Here is a 14,954-nt window from a genome sequence, read left to right on the forward strand (position 1 = left end):
AGTAATCGGGATCTAATCTGGGCCACACTTTCTGCTGGAAGCCTACATAAGGACATGGACAAAGGAAGCTTTTGTTCTTTGCCTTCTTGCCCTCTCCTTGCTAATAAGTCCATTTTTTACTGGCGGTGGAATTCCTGTGTCCACCGAAGTCCAGCTGAGACATTCAGCCTTGTGGACTGAACAACTACTGGATGCTCAGACTTTCTGCTCATAGCTAGTCATTGTTGAATTAGCTGGACCACAGCCTGTAAGTCATTCTAATAAAGCCTCTTTCTATGTATGTAGAGAGATTCATTCTATAAATTCTGTTGTTCTAGAGAACCCTGACTAATACACAACACATTTGACACCCTCTTCTGGCTTCCAGGGGCATCTACATATACAGGCATGCACATAACATCTTTTTTGTTTGTTTTTATTTTTCGAGACAGGGTTTCTGTGTAGCTACCCTAGCTGTCCTGGAACTCGCTTTGTAGACAAGGCTGGCCTCGAACTCAGAGATCTACCTGCCTCTGCCTCCAGAGCACAGGGATTAAAGATGTGCGCCCGGCTAATAAATCGTTTTTTAAAGGCTTTTATTTATGTGTTTTATGCGTATGGGTGTTTTCTTTGCATGTATGAACACCAGAAGAGGGCTCTGGATCCCATGGGACCAACCAGAGTTATAGACTCCTGTTGTGAGCCATTTGGGTGCTGAAAAGTAAACTCAGGACTTCTGGAAGAGCAGCCACTGTTTTAACCGCTTAGCAACCTCTTCAACCCCTAAGATAAAATAAATCTTTAAAAACAACGACAACAAAAATGTGTCTGCAATGTTGTGTTTCTCGGCTTACGCTTCCAGAGTCGCTAAGACCCGCCCCAGATCGTGCCACCATACAGGTCCCGCCCACAAGTCGAACCAATCCACTAGACCACACCCAGTTCCCCCTGATCCCTCCCTCGCGACTGCGGAAATGCCTTCTGTGCCGCACCGCCTCTCTCCTTCGCTCAACCTCTGACTTCCGTTTCCGGTGTGAGCCGTGAGCGCGCGCGAGCGCAGCAGTGGGAGGCGGCGACCAGCCGGTGAGTGCAGGCGTCCGACCCCGACCTCCCGGCTGCCGAGCGCTGGCAGTCAGGCCTCATCCTTGCCCGGGGCGTTCCTGGGATTGCCGTGGGTGACCACCGGGCCCTGAGGGCCGCCCCACCTGCTTCCGTCCTCACAGGCCTCAGGCTGCGCCCCTCGCCCCACCGCGGGCCCGAGTCCGCGCCACAGGGCTCGGCCGGGACCCTGACTCCCAAACGGAGCTCCGCCCCTGCCTCACGCCCACCGCGCCCAGCCGGGCCGGCGCTCTTCTCAGTTTCGCCTGCATGCTTGACCCGCTTCACGTCCCCTCGTTCGACCTCAGCCGCTTGGCCACCCCATTCGTCTGTCCACGCCCTTCACCTGGCCTCACCCTCCAGCAGCACATCTCTGCTGTGCTTCGGAGAAGCTTGCCTTCCCTCCACCAGCCTTCATCTTCCTACTCTGCTGTAGCCCTTCCCCCTCATGCGTGGCTCCTGCAGAGCGTCTCTCGGGGTCTTCTGTGAGCCCAGCCCTGGTAGCTCAGGATCAGACACTTCTTTCATTCCAAAATTTCCAATTTCTTTTTTCCAGACGGGCCTCACTATATAGCCTTGGCCAGTCTGGAACTCACTACCTAGACCAGGCTGCTCCGGACTCAGACATCTGTCTGCCTCTGCCTTCCCAGTGCTGAGATTAAAAGTGTGCACCACTAACACTGGCCAGTTTTTTTCTTTCCTTTTTTTCTTTTTTTTAAATTAAAGCAGGCTCTCCCCATGTAGGTTACACTGGACTGGTACATATAACCCTGGCCCTAAACTCAAGGCAATTCTGCATCAACCATCCAAGGGCTGCCTATTCCATAATCTTTCATCTGGACTTTAGCACATTATCTAGGACAATCCCTTTCCCAGGAGAGGGGCTTTCTAGTAGTGCCCGAGCTACCGCAGCAGGACTGTGTACACATCCTTCTCTACACTCACCTCCAGGTCTTCTGCATAGCCTCTCCCAGGAAGCCATCAGGGTCCACACCAACTTGTCAGAGGAGTGTGGCTCTGCCCTGTGGTTTTTCCAGTCTGTCTGACGTGTCTGGTGCCCTCGTCCCTCAGGTAGAGAGACGCCTCACCACGATGTGGCACGAGGCTCGGAAGCATGAGCGGAAACTCCGAGGCATGATGGTGGATTACAAGAAGAGGGCGGAGCGGCGCCGGGAGTACTATGAGAAGATTGTAAGTGACTATATTCCAGCATGGGTGGGAGGACCCAGAGGGAAGGGTCCTGTCAAGGCGAGAGCCCTGTTTCCACAGCATCCTTCTCGTTCTTTCCATTGTGACTGCTTCCTGGGGCGCTGGAGGAGGAGCTATGGGCTTTGCCCACTCTAGACAAGCCTTCTACTCCTAGCTACCCTGTATCCCGTCTCTTCTTGAGACACGTGTTCTGTAATTCTCTGGCTCAGTCTTCCTGCCCTGTTTATCCTGGTTTACAGGTGTGTGGCCACACTCACCAGACAGTCATTTCTTCAGCCAAGGCGTTGGGGTTTTTGTCAGCTTCTTGTATCTGGTGCAGCCCTGTGTAAAACTGGCATTGAAGTTGGAGGACCCTGTAGCTCCAGACATAAGACTTTACCCCTGGAAAACGAAACAAAAACACCCCAACAAACTCAATGGTTTGGCCCAAAAGGCCCTTGTGGCCTCTGCTGCCCTCTCAGAGACTTTCCTGAATATCTTCCCTGGCCTTTTCCATATCTGCCGCCAAAGATGGGCATTGGTTTATGACACCTTCCTTTGTCTAACTCTTGTTTGTTTTGAAGATCCCCAGCTTGAAATGACAGTTGCTTACCTGGCCCAGTCTTTTAGATTCCATTCCTATAGACATTGTACTAACTATAGTGTTGCTGCCTAGCCTTTCTGTTCCCCTTGTCTTCAGTCTTGTCCCTTGCAACCCATCCAACAGACTAGAGAGATCTTTCTGAAGTACAAAATTGGCCCTCTTCCTCCCTTGCTCAGAATTCTTTGGCTCCTGAGTGTCTTTGGGAGAAGGCCAGGCTCTTGACCGTAGCTTTCAATGGTCTACATAGTTCGTGTTTTTTTTGGGGGGGGAGGGGTCCCCTAGGAGGTTTTGAGGATGGAAGCCAGGGCAGGGCTTATGCCAAACAGATTTGAGCCACAATTCCCAGCCTCTCACTGGGGGATTCTAGGCAGGGCTCTACCACTGAGCCACACCCCAGCCCCTCACTGGGGGATTCTAGGCTGGGGTCTTCCACTGAGCCAATTGACCCTTAGTTTGAATTTTACCTCTCCTCCAGATTCATGCCATTCCATGGTCTGCCTGGCTCCCCTGTTCATGTTTTTTTTTTTGTTTTGGGTTTTCAAGACAGGGTTTCTCTGCAGCTTTGGAGCCTGTCCTGGCACTAGCTCTTGTAGACCAGGCTGGTCTCGAACTCACAGAGATCCGCCTGCCTCTCCCCTGTTCAAGTTATCCAAGCCTTCTGGCTATCCCTCTGTTGCCTAATATTTCCTTGTACATGCAAATTGATGCACCATGTGGAATCAGTTTGGCTCTAGGCAGAGGAATGGAGTATGAATGAGTGGCAAACATGACAGAAGTTTGTCTCTTATCTCTGGAAAGTTTTGTTGTGAGGTCTGAGAGAGCTGTGGAGGCTCCAGCTCTTGTGTCTTCATTCCACCCAGCAGCAAGGAGGAAATGAAAGAAAGGGGACAGAGGCTCTTGTGCCTGTTGTTGAGAGGGTTTCTGGGTGTTTTCCTGTGACCCTTGGCCCCTGTCCTGTTGACCTTTCATCCTCAAGGAAGCAGACATGCATAGATTCCGTGCTGGGTGGGGTTCCACACCAGATTATGAGGTGACCACTGAAGTAGGAGCATGGAGGTGTGTGGCCTGTTGGTGGAGAGCAACCGCCTGAGATTGTCTCACAGGCTGGTTGGAGGATTGGATATCTAGATCAGTGTGCTTTGCCTGTTGGGTGTTTTGTGGCACGGCAACATACCAAAGAGAATTCCTTGAAAGTCAAGCCTGATGACCCTTTGAGTGTATTTGGAGTTATGTACAGGTAGATCATGGAGGACTCAGGCATCTGCATCACCACAAAGCCCACCCCAGCATGGGTGACAGCTCATAAAAGCCACGTCTCTGGAGCTCCCTGCCGTGTCTACAGGTGGCTCTACCAGTGTTCCCTGTCTTTGGCCTTAGTCAGCACTTGTGTTGCTATGGCAACAGCTTTAAGAAGAATGTTGTCAAATTAGTAGTAAGTGTCAGAGCCTTTTAAGTGGCCTTAGCTTCCTGAGCCAGGAGGGAATGTCTGAGCGGGCAGGAGGCAGCCACACAGCTTGTGTGTCACAGTTTGTGTAACTTGTGCTTGGGAAGGGTTAACTTATGGGCTGGGATGTGGCTCAGTGGTGAGAGCTTGCCTAGCCAGCACCCTCTCCCCCACATACACATAAAGAAAAGGAAAAATAACAGACTCACAGCCCCTGATCTTGCTGGGTACAGTGGAATTGGGATTCAGAGCGGTGGATGGATGCCACAAAGAGAGCCTGAAGAGTGGTGTTCAGGCTCCCCTTCCCGACAGTGCCTAGGAACAGCCCCTCACTGGGTGACAACAAGTGTCTGTGGGGCTCTTTGTCATGGGGACCATACAAGCAGCCAGTGTCCTGCCCGGGAATGTGATCTGCATTAGGATGTGTGGAGCCTAGCTGTGAGAGACACCAGCCCACTGCCGGTGGCCTGGGGGAGTTGTGGAAGCAGGGGTGAGCAGCCACGGTGGACTGTGGCTGCTTGAGTTGAGTTTGTCTATGAGCTGCTGCTGGTTTTACATCCCTGATCGCTGATCTTTCTTGGTGACTGCTTTTCTTTGAGTTTTGTGACTTTTCTGTCATTGTTCCTATTCTTGACATCTTTCTTTTTTCTTGTTTTTTTGGTTTTGGTTTGTGGGTTTTTTTTTGTTTGTTTGTTTTTGTTTTTACGTTTTTAGGTTGGATCTTGCTAAGTTGCTGGCTTAGAATTCGTTTTGTAGCTCAGTCTACCCCAACTCACATTCCTTCTGCCTCAGCCTCCCGGGTGCTGGGATCACACGTGTGTGCCTCCATGCCTCTTCTCTAATCAGTCGTTTGGATAAAGAAACACAATCCATAGGACATGGTGCTGCACACTTTTAATCCTTGCATTTGGGAGGTAGAGGCAGGCGAATCTCTGTGAGTTTGGGGCCAGCCAGAGCTGCATGGGCAAGACTGTCTGAGAGGAAAAAAGAGAAAGAAAAACAATCCCTGTTAATACACAGGTGAGATATAAACAAGTCTCCCTCTGGAAGGCCCATGTCAGCCATGCCCTGTATGTAAGGGTAGTCCTTGGTTAAGGCAGGGATGTCCCCTACACTGAACTGTGAGGCTTAGTGGGTGGAACTTGAGCTGTTGGCCTTGGGCATCCATTGGTAAGTGCTGGAGTTCATGGAGGCAGTGCATGAGAGAGCATGTGCGCATGGACTCCGAACCTATCTGAGCTCAGAGTCAATACAGCCTGGTTGTAAGAGTGGATTCCGTTGATTTGTTTGCCTCTGGTGCCAGGGATGGAGCCTAGAGATTATTATATTTTATTTATTTATTTGGGTTTTTCAAGACAGGGCTTCTCTGTAGTTTTGGAGCCTGGCCTGGAACTAGCTCTTGTAGACCAGGCTGGCCTCAAATTCACAGAGATCTGCCTGCTTCTGCCTCCCAAGTGCTGGGATTAAAGGCGTGTGCCACCACTGCTCGGCTGAGCCTAGAGATTATTTGTGCTAGGTATACATGCTATGTTCATGCACTACTCTCGGCCTGGAGTTTGCGTCTTAGGAAGGGACAGCCTGGTTCTTTGCAGTGTATCTCACAAAGCCTAGAGTTAGAAGAACGTCGTTGTCTATGGATGCATGAATAAGGAAATGGTGGACTGGGTAATATCTCGGGGGTTAAAACACTTGCTAGCAAGCATGAGGACCAGAGTTTGCTTCCCCAGAACCCACGAAATGCTGGGTAGGCATGGTGGCTCACTTGTAGTTCAGCCTCAGGAGGGCAGAGGCTGGATCCCAGAGAAGCTGGCTACCTAGACTAGCCCTGTCAGCCAGCTTTGCATTTGATTGAGAGACCTTGCCTCAATGAATAAGGTATAAGGGAGATGGAGGGTGATTCCTGAGCCTAGGGCCTCCACGTGCATGTGTACCCATCCAGGTGCACACACTCATGCAAACATGCACACACATGAAAATGGGAAAAGAAAAAAAAAAAAGAAAATGGGAAAAGGAAAAAATGTGACTATGCATACACTGGAGGTGTGTATCCTCACATCCAGTGTGGAACACGGAGCCAGTACCACACTCTGGGTATGGAGCTCTGTGAATTCCTGGTCAGGGTAAGTTACATGTGAGACCCTGTCCCCAACCAAACAGGAAAACCCAAAAGGCTATTGTATGATGCAACTTGATCCTGCATGCCAGTTAATGTAGTCAAACACTTACCTAGAATGGCGGTTGTTAGGGGCGAGGAGCCGGGAAGGGCATTCTTTAGTGGGTAGAGTTTGCACTTTGCAAGAGGAGGCTGTGGTAGAGATGGACAGCCTAATTCACACTGAGAACCTCTCCTTGTTGGTTGAGGCTTCTACACTGTGCTTACCCAGTTAAGGGCGGGGTGGGGCTTTGGTCAGTGAGAGAGCACTGAGTTTAATCTACTGCACAGCAGAAAAGTTCGAATGAAAATGGTTGAGCATAGATTCTTCGCTAGGTGCTCTTTACCACAGTAGCAATTACCCTAATATTAACACCTTAGAAAGGAGCTAGGTCCATCTAGGGACAGATGAGTTCTGCTTGATGCGGGTGTGATCTTGAGTTTTGCCTCCGTTTCCTCCTGTGGGAAATGGGTGTTTCTGGGGTTGCAGAGGTTGAGTGGAGGATGTTTTCACAAACTGCTTAGCTCAGATCCTGGCTGTTAGGATAGCTTGACTTTTCCATAGTGCCACTCCTCAGGCATGCCTTGGCCTGGGGGCGCTTACTTGGGCTCTGTGCTTGTCACTTCTGGGATACAGATCCCTCCAGGGGCTCTTGCAGACTTTATGCTGCACCTGATGTCCCTAGAGGCTTGGCCTCAGGCTTGCTGGAGGCTGTGTGGCCTGAGGATTGAAGGAGGCAGGCAGGTATGGAGCAAAGGGCTTGATTCCACAGCTACCTGCTGCCCCCTGTGATCTTGGGTAGGCCCTCTCTCTGTCAGCTTCACTGTGAACTGAGGGTCTTGACAGACCAGTGCTGGGCAGAGTCATGTGAGCAGGGGGCCAGCTGTGGCTGCTCTGGGCCCCTGCTCTGACCTACATCCACCCCTGCTGGGGATGATGGGGGAGCAGACAGAGCTGTGCGTGGAGCTGGGATGGCAAGCAGGTGAGGCTGTTTCTGTAGTCAGAATTCTTTTCTTGCTTAATTTACAGGCCCTGGGGACATATCCAGCAGTGAGCAAAACAGATCCCTGCCCCATGGGATGTTCATGTTCTTGTGGGAGGCTGGTGGCAATAGAGCTAGCTGGGCTAGAATAGCAGGTGCTGGTAGACGCCCTGAGGAACAAGTGGGCCCAGTAAGGCCCTTATGTGAAGTGGATTAGGGATGCTCTAGAGGAGCCATGAAGTAAGTGAGAGAGCAGCCCTGCTGAGGGGGAACCATAGCACAGAGCCTGGAACTTTCTGGAAGTAAAAGCAGGGAGACCCATAACCTGGACCAGGATAGCCAGGGGGAAAGTCAGGAAGACACCCAGAGCACGCAGAGGCTCTGGGGAGAGGAGGTCATGGCTTGGAGGGACAAGGAAAACATTGCAGAGGGCAAGGTAGCCACATGCCCCAGGAAGAAGCCACCGTGGAGAGCAGGAGCCAGCTCAGGATTTACGGTGCAGCATTGAGCCCCCATCCTCTCCCCCAGTGATGTAATGTGACCCCAGGAACTGCCAGGCCAGAACTCTCTACCTTCCCTGCCACCAGGTTTATGCTTCCCAAGGTGCTTTTGTGATTTGGATTTGTAAGTCCTCCCCTAGGCTAGGACCCAGGGTTGAGTCTCCAACTTAGGTATCCTTTTGGGGGACTGGCATTTATTTATTTATTTGTTTGTTTATTTATTTGTTTATTTATTTATTTATTGTTTTTCGAGACCGTTTCTTTGTGTCGCCTGGGCTGCCCTAGAACTTGTTCTGTAGACCAGGCTGGACTCAAATTACAGCTCTACCTCCCTTTGCCTCCTGACTGCTGGAGTTACACACCTGGGCCATCATCCCCAGCTCTTTGTTTAGCTTTTTCTCTTCTGTAGTTTCCTTTTGGTGCTAAGGGTAGAGCTAGGGCTTCCTGCACTGTCCCATGGCTACAGCCTCAGCCCAGGGTCACTTGTGTGCAGTTCAGTTTCCTTGTGCCTTGCCCGTGCTGGCTGTCAGTTCCACCACCCTAGGGCATATGGAGCAGGACTTTGTCTGCCGGCTATCTCCCTGGAGCCTGCAGACTTGCCTGCCACTGCTCTTGCTTGAGTGATTTCGCTGCCCTCAAGGCTGCTGCAGGCCAGTGCTTACATTGTGCTCCAGATGAATGGCCCCGGATAGGCACAAAGAGTTAGGGGTAATACTGTAGACAGTATGTCTGTAGCCCGGGTGGGCTTTTAATTTACAGTCTTCTGCCTCAGTTTCCCAAGTAGCCAAGAGAGATAGGCTGGCTGTCAGGATGGCTCAGCTAAAGCAGAGTTCAGAACTGCTGGCCACATCTGGGAGGGCACAGTTCCCTGTCCCAAATGGTGGTTCGGATGCTGGCTGTGCACATTGGCTCACCTGTAAGGTGTGGCCAGGGACTTGACCCAGAGGCCAGCTGACCACTAGGCCTACTTGTGGAGGTGTAGTGGGCCGGGGCTCCTTGGTGACCTCTGACCTGTCCCTCCCTGCAGAAGAAAGATCCTGCCCAGTTCCTGCAGGTGCATGGCCGCGCCTGCAAGGTTCACCTGGATTCTGCCGTTGCCCTGGCTGCTGAGAGCCCTGTGAACATGTAAGACTGTTGAGGGGTGGTATAGTGTCAGAAGGGACTTGGGGGGTACTCTTGAGTCTGCAGTAGAGTTTGGGTAAGGACTGGCTTTTGTGTGATTGGCCTGGGAAGATTGTGTGTGTGAAGTTGACTGTTAGAGGTTATGTAGACAATCACGGTGTGGGGAAAACAGCACTGACTGAAGCTCACAGGGGCAGGGGGCGGAGGGGATGTTTCAGGGTGACTGTGGTTCTTTTAGTGGCCTCCTTGACCTGGTTTAAGTTCCTTGTTGTTGCCTGGCCCTGAGAAGTGGGCCAGTAGATGGATGGCTTTGTTGTTGGGACCAGATCTTAGGTATAGTTTGGGGGTGCAGCATCAAGACCTGAGCTGGAGGTGAGAGTGAAGTGACGCTGGGGGTCAGAGGGACTTGAGATGGTAGGGACCGGGTGCTTGGATTCTGAGTCCTGCCTCTCTGCCTCACCCCTCCCACCTCAGGATGCCTTGGCAAGGGGACACCAACAACATGATTGACCGCTTTGATGTTCGCGCACATCTAGACCACATCCCCGACTACACCCCCCCACTGCTCACCACCATGTAAGTCCTCAAAGGCGGGGCTGCCAGGGACCCCATAGCATCTCTCTGCCTCAGTGTACCTGTCACCTTTCTTGGGCGAGAAGAGCCTTGTCCATTCCTCCCTTAGTTTTACCTTTCCTTTAACCTCTCCCACCAAAAGCTCCCCGGAGCAGGAGTCGGACGAACGGAAATGTAACTACGAGCGGTACCGAGGCCTGGTGCAGAACGACTTCGCCGGCAGTGAGTGGCGGGGCGGGGCATGGGGCATGGGGGCCTGAGGCTCGACGACCTAGACAAGGCTCACCCAGGTACTTGCTGCTGGTTGCCCTTGGTTCTGTCCCAGTCTCTGTACCTCCTCTCCCTTCTGGGCCTTTGTCCATGAAACTAGCACAGGGCTCTCTGTGGAGTTAGAGACTTGGAGGTTTCTGCCCAGGCCACCTCCCATCCTTTCCCTCCGAGTCTGTGTAGGATCCTTTAACTAAAAACGAAGGAGAAGGGTGCACATGCACTGCGCCCACTGCATGGGCGAGGGTCGCAGGAAGAAACACTGCTTTGTTGTGAGCAGGACCTCGGACAGTTCGACTAGCCTTCACTGGGGCTCCAGAAGGCGAGGACCCCGCCCCCCTTCTCCTGGAAGGCACATCCTCATGGGAAGGGTTTTCTGTTAGCTCATCTGGCACACCTGCATATGACTGGGGGTGTGGCTTGTGTGAGGCTAGGGAACTGGCTCAGTAGTTAGTCAGTAGTTAGGAGTACCTGCCATGAAAGCCTAACAACCTGGATTTGATCAGGAGACCCCACTCCTGAATTGTCCCCTGACCTCCACATGCAAGCCTTGTTACATGTGCGCATGGCATACATCGACACATGGGTGTCTGTTTGAGAATCTGTTTCTGTCCCTAGCATTGCAAACATAAAACAAACCCCTCCTATGACCCTGCACAGCTTCCAGAAGGGCAGAGGACTCCTTAGTTTCCTTTTCCCGGTCAGTGCTTTGTGCTGGGGATGATGCAGGGCCACACACACAGATGCTAGGGGCCTGCTCTCCTGTCTTGCTGCACCATTAGATCTCGGGTTATGTTCCTTACTGTCTACATGTTTGAGACAGTCTTACTCTGTAGCCCAAGCTGCCCTGAAACTGGTGATTCCCTCCCTCCAGAGCTGCAATTATAGGCAAGGATCCCTGTGCCCAGCTTGACGCCCATTTTACAGACAGGACTCAGAGGTGTCTATGGAAGTGGAGTCTTCACTATGGATACAATTGTCCAGGGTCACCTACACACAAACCCCTTTACTGGCAGGTCTCGGGTGTGTGCTCCAGGGGTCAGCTTGAGAGTTCAGGGATTACATATGCAAATCTTGCTTCACGTTGACACAGGAGGCCTGCACATAGGCTTGATAGTCCCAGATTTCCGTGTTTTAAGATGCATTTTTTTATTTCTTAATATCATTAATTAATTAATTTATTTTTTGATTTTTTGAGACAGGGTTTCTCTGTAGCTTTGGAGCCTGTCCTGGAACTAGCTCTTGTAGACCAGGCTGGCTTTGAACTCACAGAGATCCGCCTGCCTCTGCCTCCCGAGTGCTGGGATTAAAGGCGTGCGCCACCCCTGCCCAGTAGTGCTGTCATTTTTGCCCAAGCCTTGATTCCTTAGAGCTAGAGCCCAGGCTTCCCTTACTTCTTCATTCACTCCTACAAGCAGTGTGTCTTCTGCTGTCCAGTGGTGGACAGAGAGCCACGGCATAACCACACGAACAGTTTAAGAACAAGCCTAGGTAGTGTAAGAGACTGCTTGCTAAGCATTCCTGAAGGGAAGGAAGGCAGAGCTGGGTATACATGCTTTCTACTGAGCCAGGGAGAGGTGTGGATTCCAGTCCCTGGGATAGGGTGCATAGAGGTTCTGAGGTGGGTGTCTGCCACGGCCAAGAAGGGGCCGTGCTGTGTTACCTAGCCCAGACACCAGGTGCCACTGGTAGAAAGCTGAAGTGCTCAGGTTGGTACAGTGACCCAGCACCAGAGGTGCTCCAGAGGCTGAGGCGGGGGAATCTCAAGTTCAGGGCTTTGCCTGGGCCAGCCTGAATGTTGTGAGACCCTGTCTCAGAAAGATGGGGATACAGTTTCATGGTAGAGCACTTGCTTGTCATGCAGTCTTCAGTGTCCCTTCACCCTCCCCCTTCAAAAGAAAGGAAAGCTAGGCAGAAGCCTGCAGAGGATAGAGAGAGCTGAAGGGAAGCCATGCTGCCTAAGTACCCTGGGAAGCTCCTGAAGTGGGTGCTGGGGGTGTAGGAGAGCATGATCTTCAGACACCCCACCAGTACAAACCAAGCCACAGGACCACATGGGGTGGTGGCCAGTGGGGTCCACATGATACCCAACACTTACGGGCATGCATATGGTTCTGGAGGCCAGAGAGGCCCCATGACAGCGGTAGGGCCCCTAAGTCGCAAGTACTCACTCTGTCAGTGATCCTACGTTACACAAGAGGGAACTGAGGCACATCACCAGGATCACAGGGAGAGCGGATCATCTAGCTGATGTTGTATACCATGGTCACGGGGTCTCGATAGAAGAGTGATTTGAAATAGGGGACCCTGCCTTGGCTGCCCACTCCCATCTTTGCACTCCATTCCACACGCACATATGCCAGGCTGTGCTGACCTCTGACCTCTCCTTGCCAGTCTCTGAGGAACAGTGCTTGTATCAGATCTACATTGATGAACTGTATGGAGGCCTCCAGAGACCCAGCGAGGATGAGAAGAAGAAGTGAGTCAAGGGCTGGTCTGATGGGTGGGGCCAGCCCTCCCATCTCACCACCGCAGTCTATGGTCTATGTGTGGAGAGGAAGAGTCAGCAGCAGAGGACAGGCTCTGACTGAGCTTGTTGCTCCCACTTTGCAGAGTAGGAGGCATGAGCCCTGTAGGGAAACTGCCTGAGTGTGAGTCTTGTGGAGAGGGCCAAGGGAAGGCAGCCTCTTGGAGTCAGCCTTAAGTCAGGAGCTGTGAGGAACATGGGTGATGGGGGTGTCATGCACTTGTCCCAGTGCCTGCATGCAGTAAGCTTGCTACCTAGAGATGCTGATGTCACTTTGCAGAGGTTGGGGTCCTAAGCCCAGGGTTGCCAGCCATCTCAAAAGCCAGCCTGGCTGGGCACTGTAGTTGGGAACCCTGATCATATCTGGGAGCACCCACTGTAGGATCTGCTTCCTGACATGCTTGGGTACTTCCCAGACACTCAAGCCTTGGCTTCAGGATAAGGGTGCTGGGATGAAGCAGGAGGTTTGACAGCAGAAATCAATAGTGGCCTCTCAGTGTGTCCCCCGAAAGCAAAACTGGGGCACACTTTGTAAAGACGGCTCTGGCTCTGCACTCAATGAGACTTAAGGCCTGTGCAGGCAGTCTTGTCTCCTGACAGGAGTAAGCCAACATGGGCAAGGCGGGGCAGCCCAGGACAGTGCCTGGGCCAGGAGGCCAGGAGGCCAGGAGAGGAATGGGAAGGACCAGGCCATAGGCGGGAACTAGAGTGGAGCATCTTAGGTGGACACATGTTGCCAAGGACTCAGGATCTATCATGGGGATTGCCTGTGGCCCTACTCCTGCTGGGTAGCCCCTGGCTCATGACTCATTTCACAGGCTGGCAGAGAAGAAGGCTTCCATTGGCTATACCTATGAAGATAGTACTGTGGCCGAGGTAGAGAAGGTGGCCGAGAAAACAGAGGAGGAGGAGTCACCAGCTGAGGAGGAGAGCAATTCGGATGAAGATGAGGTCATCCCCGACATCGGTGGGGTCCCCTCTCTGCCCTCCCCACCTGCAGCCCCTAGACATCGATTTTGTGTCTTGTCCCTCACCCTCTGTAGGGTACCCACGCTTACAAGGCCTTCCTCTGCCCCAGCTATAGGACCTCAGCCTTCCCCTGCTTCCCTGGCCCACTCCCAGCCTTCTCTGTCCCTGGCCCCTCTCCCAATCATTTCTGGGCCCTGTTTCTATAAGATTTTCCCACCTTGGGGCTGGCTTTTCCTCTTGTACCTGGGCCAGCCTTTCTTTTCTCTGGGAAATGAATCTTCCCCTTTCCTAGAGCTGCCCCCATCCAGCATCTGTCACTCATCCCCATGCTCACCGCCTTTCCTCCTATGGAAGTCCCCAGTGAGAAGACTGAGGCTGCCGCCTTTCCAGCCTGCTCTTCCTGTACATGTGGGCTTAGCCTCAGGCAGAGCTGATGTCTCCTGCCCTCCCTCCGTGCACTGCTCTGATGCCCGCCCCACGCCTGTCTCTGTCCACCTCCCATCCTCTTCTCTTTCCTGCACTCCATCTGCAGACTCATCCACCCTCCCCTATTTGTCCCCCCTGTGCAGTATGCTGTCCTGACCAAGCCTCAGCTTGGGCCTCAGCAGAGCCAGCACAGCTACATCCTCCCTGAAGGTGTTCTACCTGGTAGACCTGTCCCCACTTGGGGCACTACCCCCTTCTATCTTCTCCTGGGACTAGAGTCCCTGACAGCCTTTCTCTTGGTGCAGACGTGGAGGTGGATGTGGATGAGCTGAACCAGGAGCAGGTGGCTGATCTCAATAAGCAGGCCACAACCTATGGCATGGCTGATGGAGACTTTGTCAGGTGAGACCACGCCGGCTGACATGCTGGACTCTGTCCCTGCCCTGACCTCCGAGGCACCTCTCTGGTACCACAGCTATCCTTCTCAACCTGTGAGCAGTGCACTGGTGGGACTTGATGCAGAAACAGATCCGGACACACAATGTGACCTAAAAACTACTAGGTTCCTTGGGGACAGCACCCTCTTGTGGTGCAGCTTTATGCATTATTCTTTACATGATCACAAGGCAGGAGCCTCTGCCTCTGACTGTACCAGGTCATACCTTGCCAAGCGCTTTCTTTATATCAGTGGCACCAACAGACCAGAAACTGTTTTCGTGTGGAACCTAGGGATCAATCCCAGGTCGCTACCCAAGTCTGAACCTACAGCTCTCTAGCATAGTGATTCTTTATTGTTTGTTTTTGTTTTTGAGGCATAGTTTCTCTGTGAAACATCCCTTGCTGTCCTGGAACTCACTCTGTAGACCAGGCTGACCTTGAACTATAGAGATCCACCTGCCTCTGCCACCCAGGTGCTGAGGTCAAGTGCGCCACCACCGCCCAGCTAGCACAGTGATTCTTTTTTTTTTTTTTGGCTTTTTTCGAGACAGGGTTTCTCTGTGGCTTTGGAGCCTATCTTGGAACTAGCTCTGTAGACCAGACTGGTCTCGAACTCACAGAGATCCACCTGCCTCTGCCTCCCAGTGCTGGGATTAAAGGCGTGCGCCACCATCGCCCGGCCTT

At 52.4% G+C, this 14,954-nt stretch overlaps 1 protein-coding gene across 5 annotated transcripts in view; it reads left to right on the forward strand.

The window, feature by feature from the left end:
• The first annotated feature begins 913 nt into the window (after positions 1 to 913).
• Positions 914 to 14,954, forward strand: part of Clasrp (CLK4 associating serine/arginine rich protein) — a 24,416-nt gene continuing 10,375 nt past the window's right edge. For all 5 annotated transcript variants that reach the window (XR_007589276.1, XR_007589277.1, XM_050126268.1 and 2 more), the window contains exons 1-8: positions 914 to 1,062; positions 2,149 to 2,268; positions 8,976 to 9,073; positions 9,545 to 9,646; positions 9,786 to 9,865; positions 12,305 to 12,389; positions 13,256 to 13,404; positions 14,138 to 14,234. Coding sequence is in view for 3 of the 5 variants with exons in the window: in XM_050126268.1 (XP_049982225.1) it covers positions 2,170 to 2,268; positions 8,976 to 9,073; positions 9,545 to 9,646; positions 9,786 to 9,865; positions 12,305 to 12,389; positions 13,256 to 13,404; positions 14,138 to 14,234 (710 nt within the window). In the remaining 2 variants the exon portion in view is untranslated. The remainder of the gene's footprint in view (positions 1,063 to 2,148; positions 2,269 to 8,975; positions 9,074 to 9,544; positions 9,647 to 9,785; positions 9,866 to 12,304; positions 12,390 to 13,255; positions 13,405 to 14,137; positions 14,235 to 14,954) is intronic.

The sequence above is a fragment of the Alexandromys fortis genome, unplaced genomic scaffold (genome assembly GCF_014885135.2).
Source record: "Alexandromys fortis isolate MF-2015 unplaced genomic scaffold, M_Fortis_MF-2015_v1.1 scaffold_240, whole genome shotgun sequence".
NCBI lineage: Eukaryota > Metazoa > Chordata > Mammalia > Rodentia > Cricetidae > Alexandromys > Alexandromys fortis.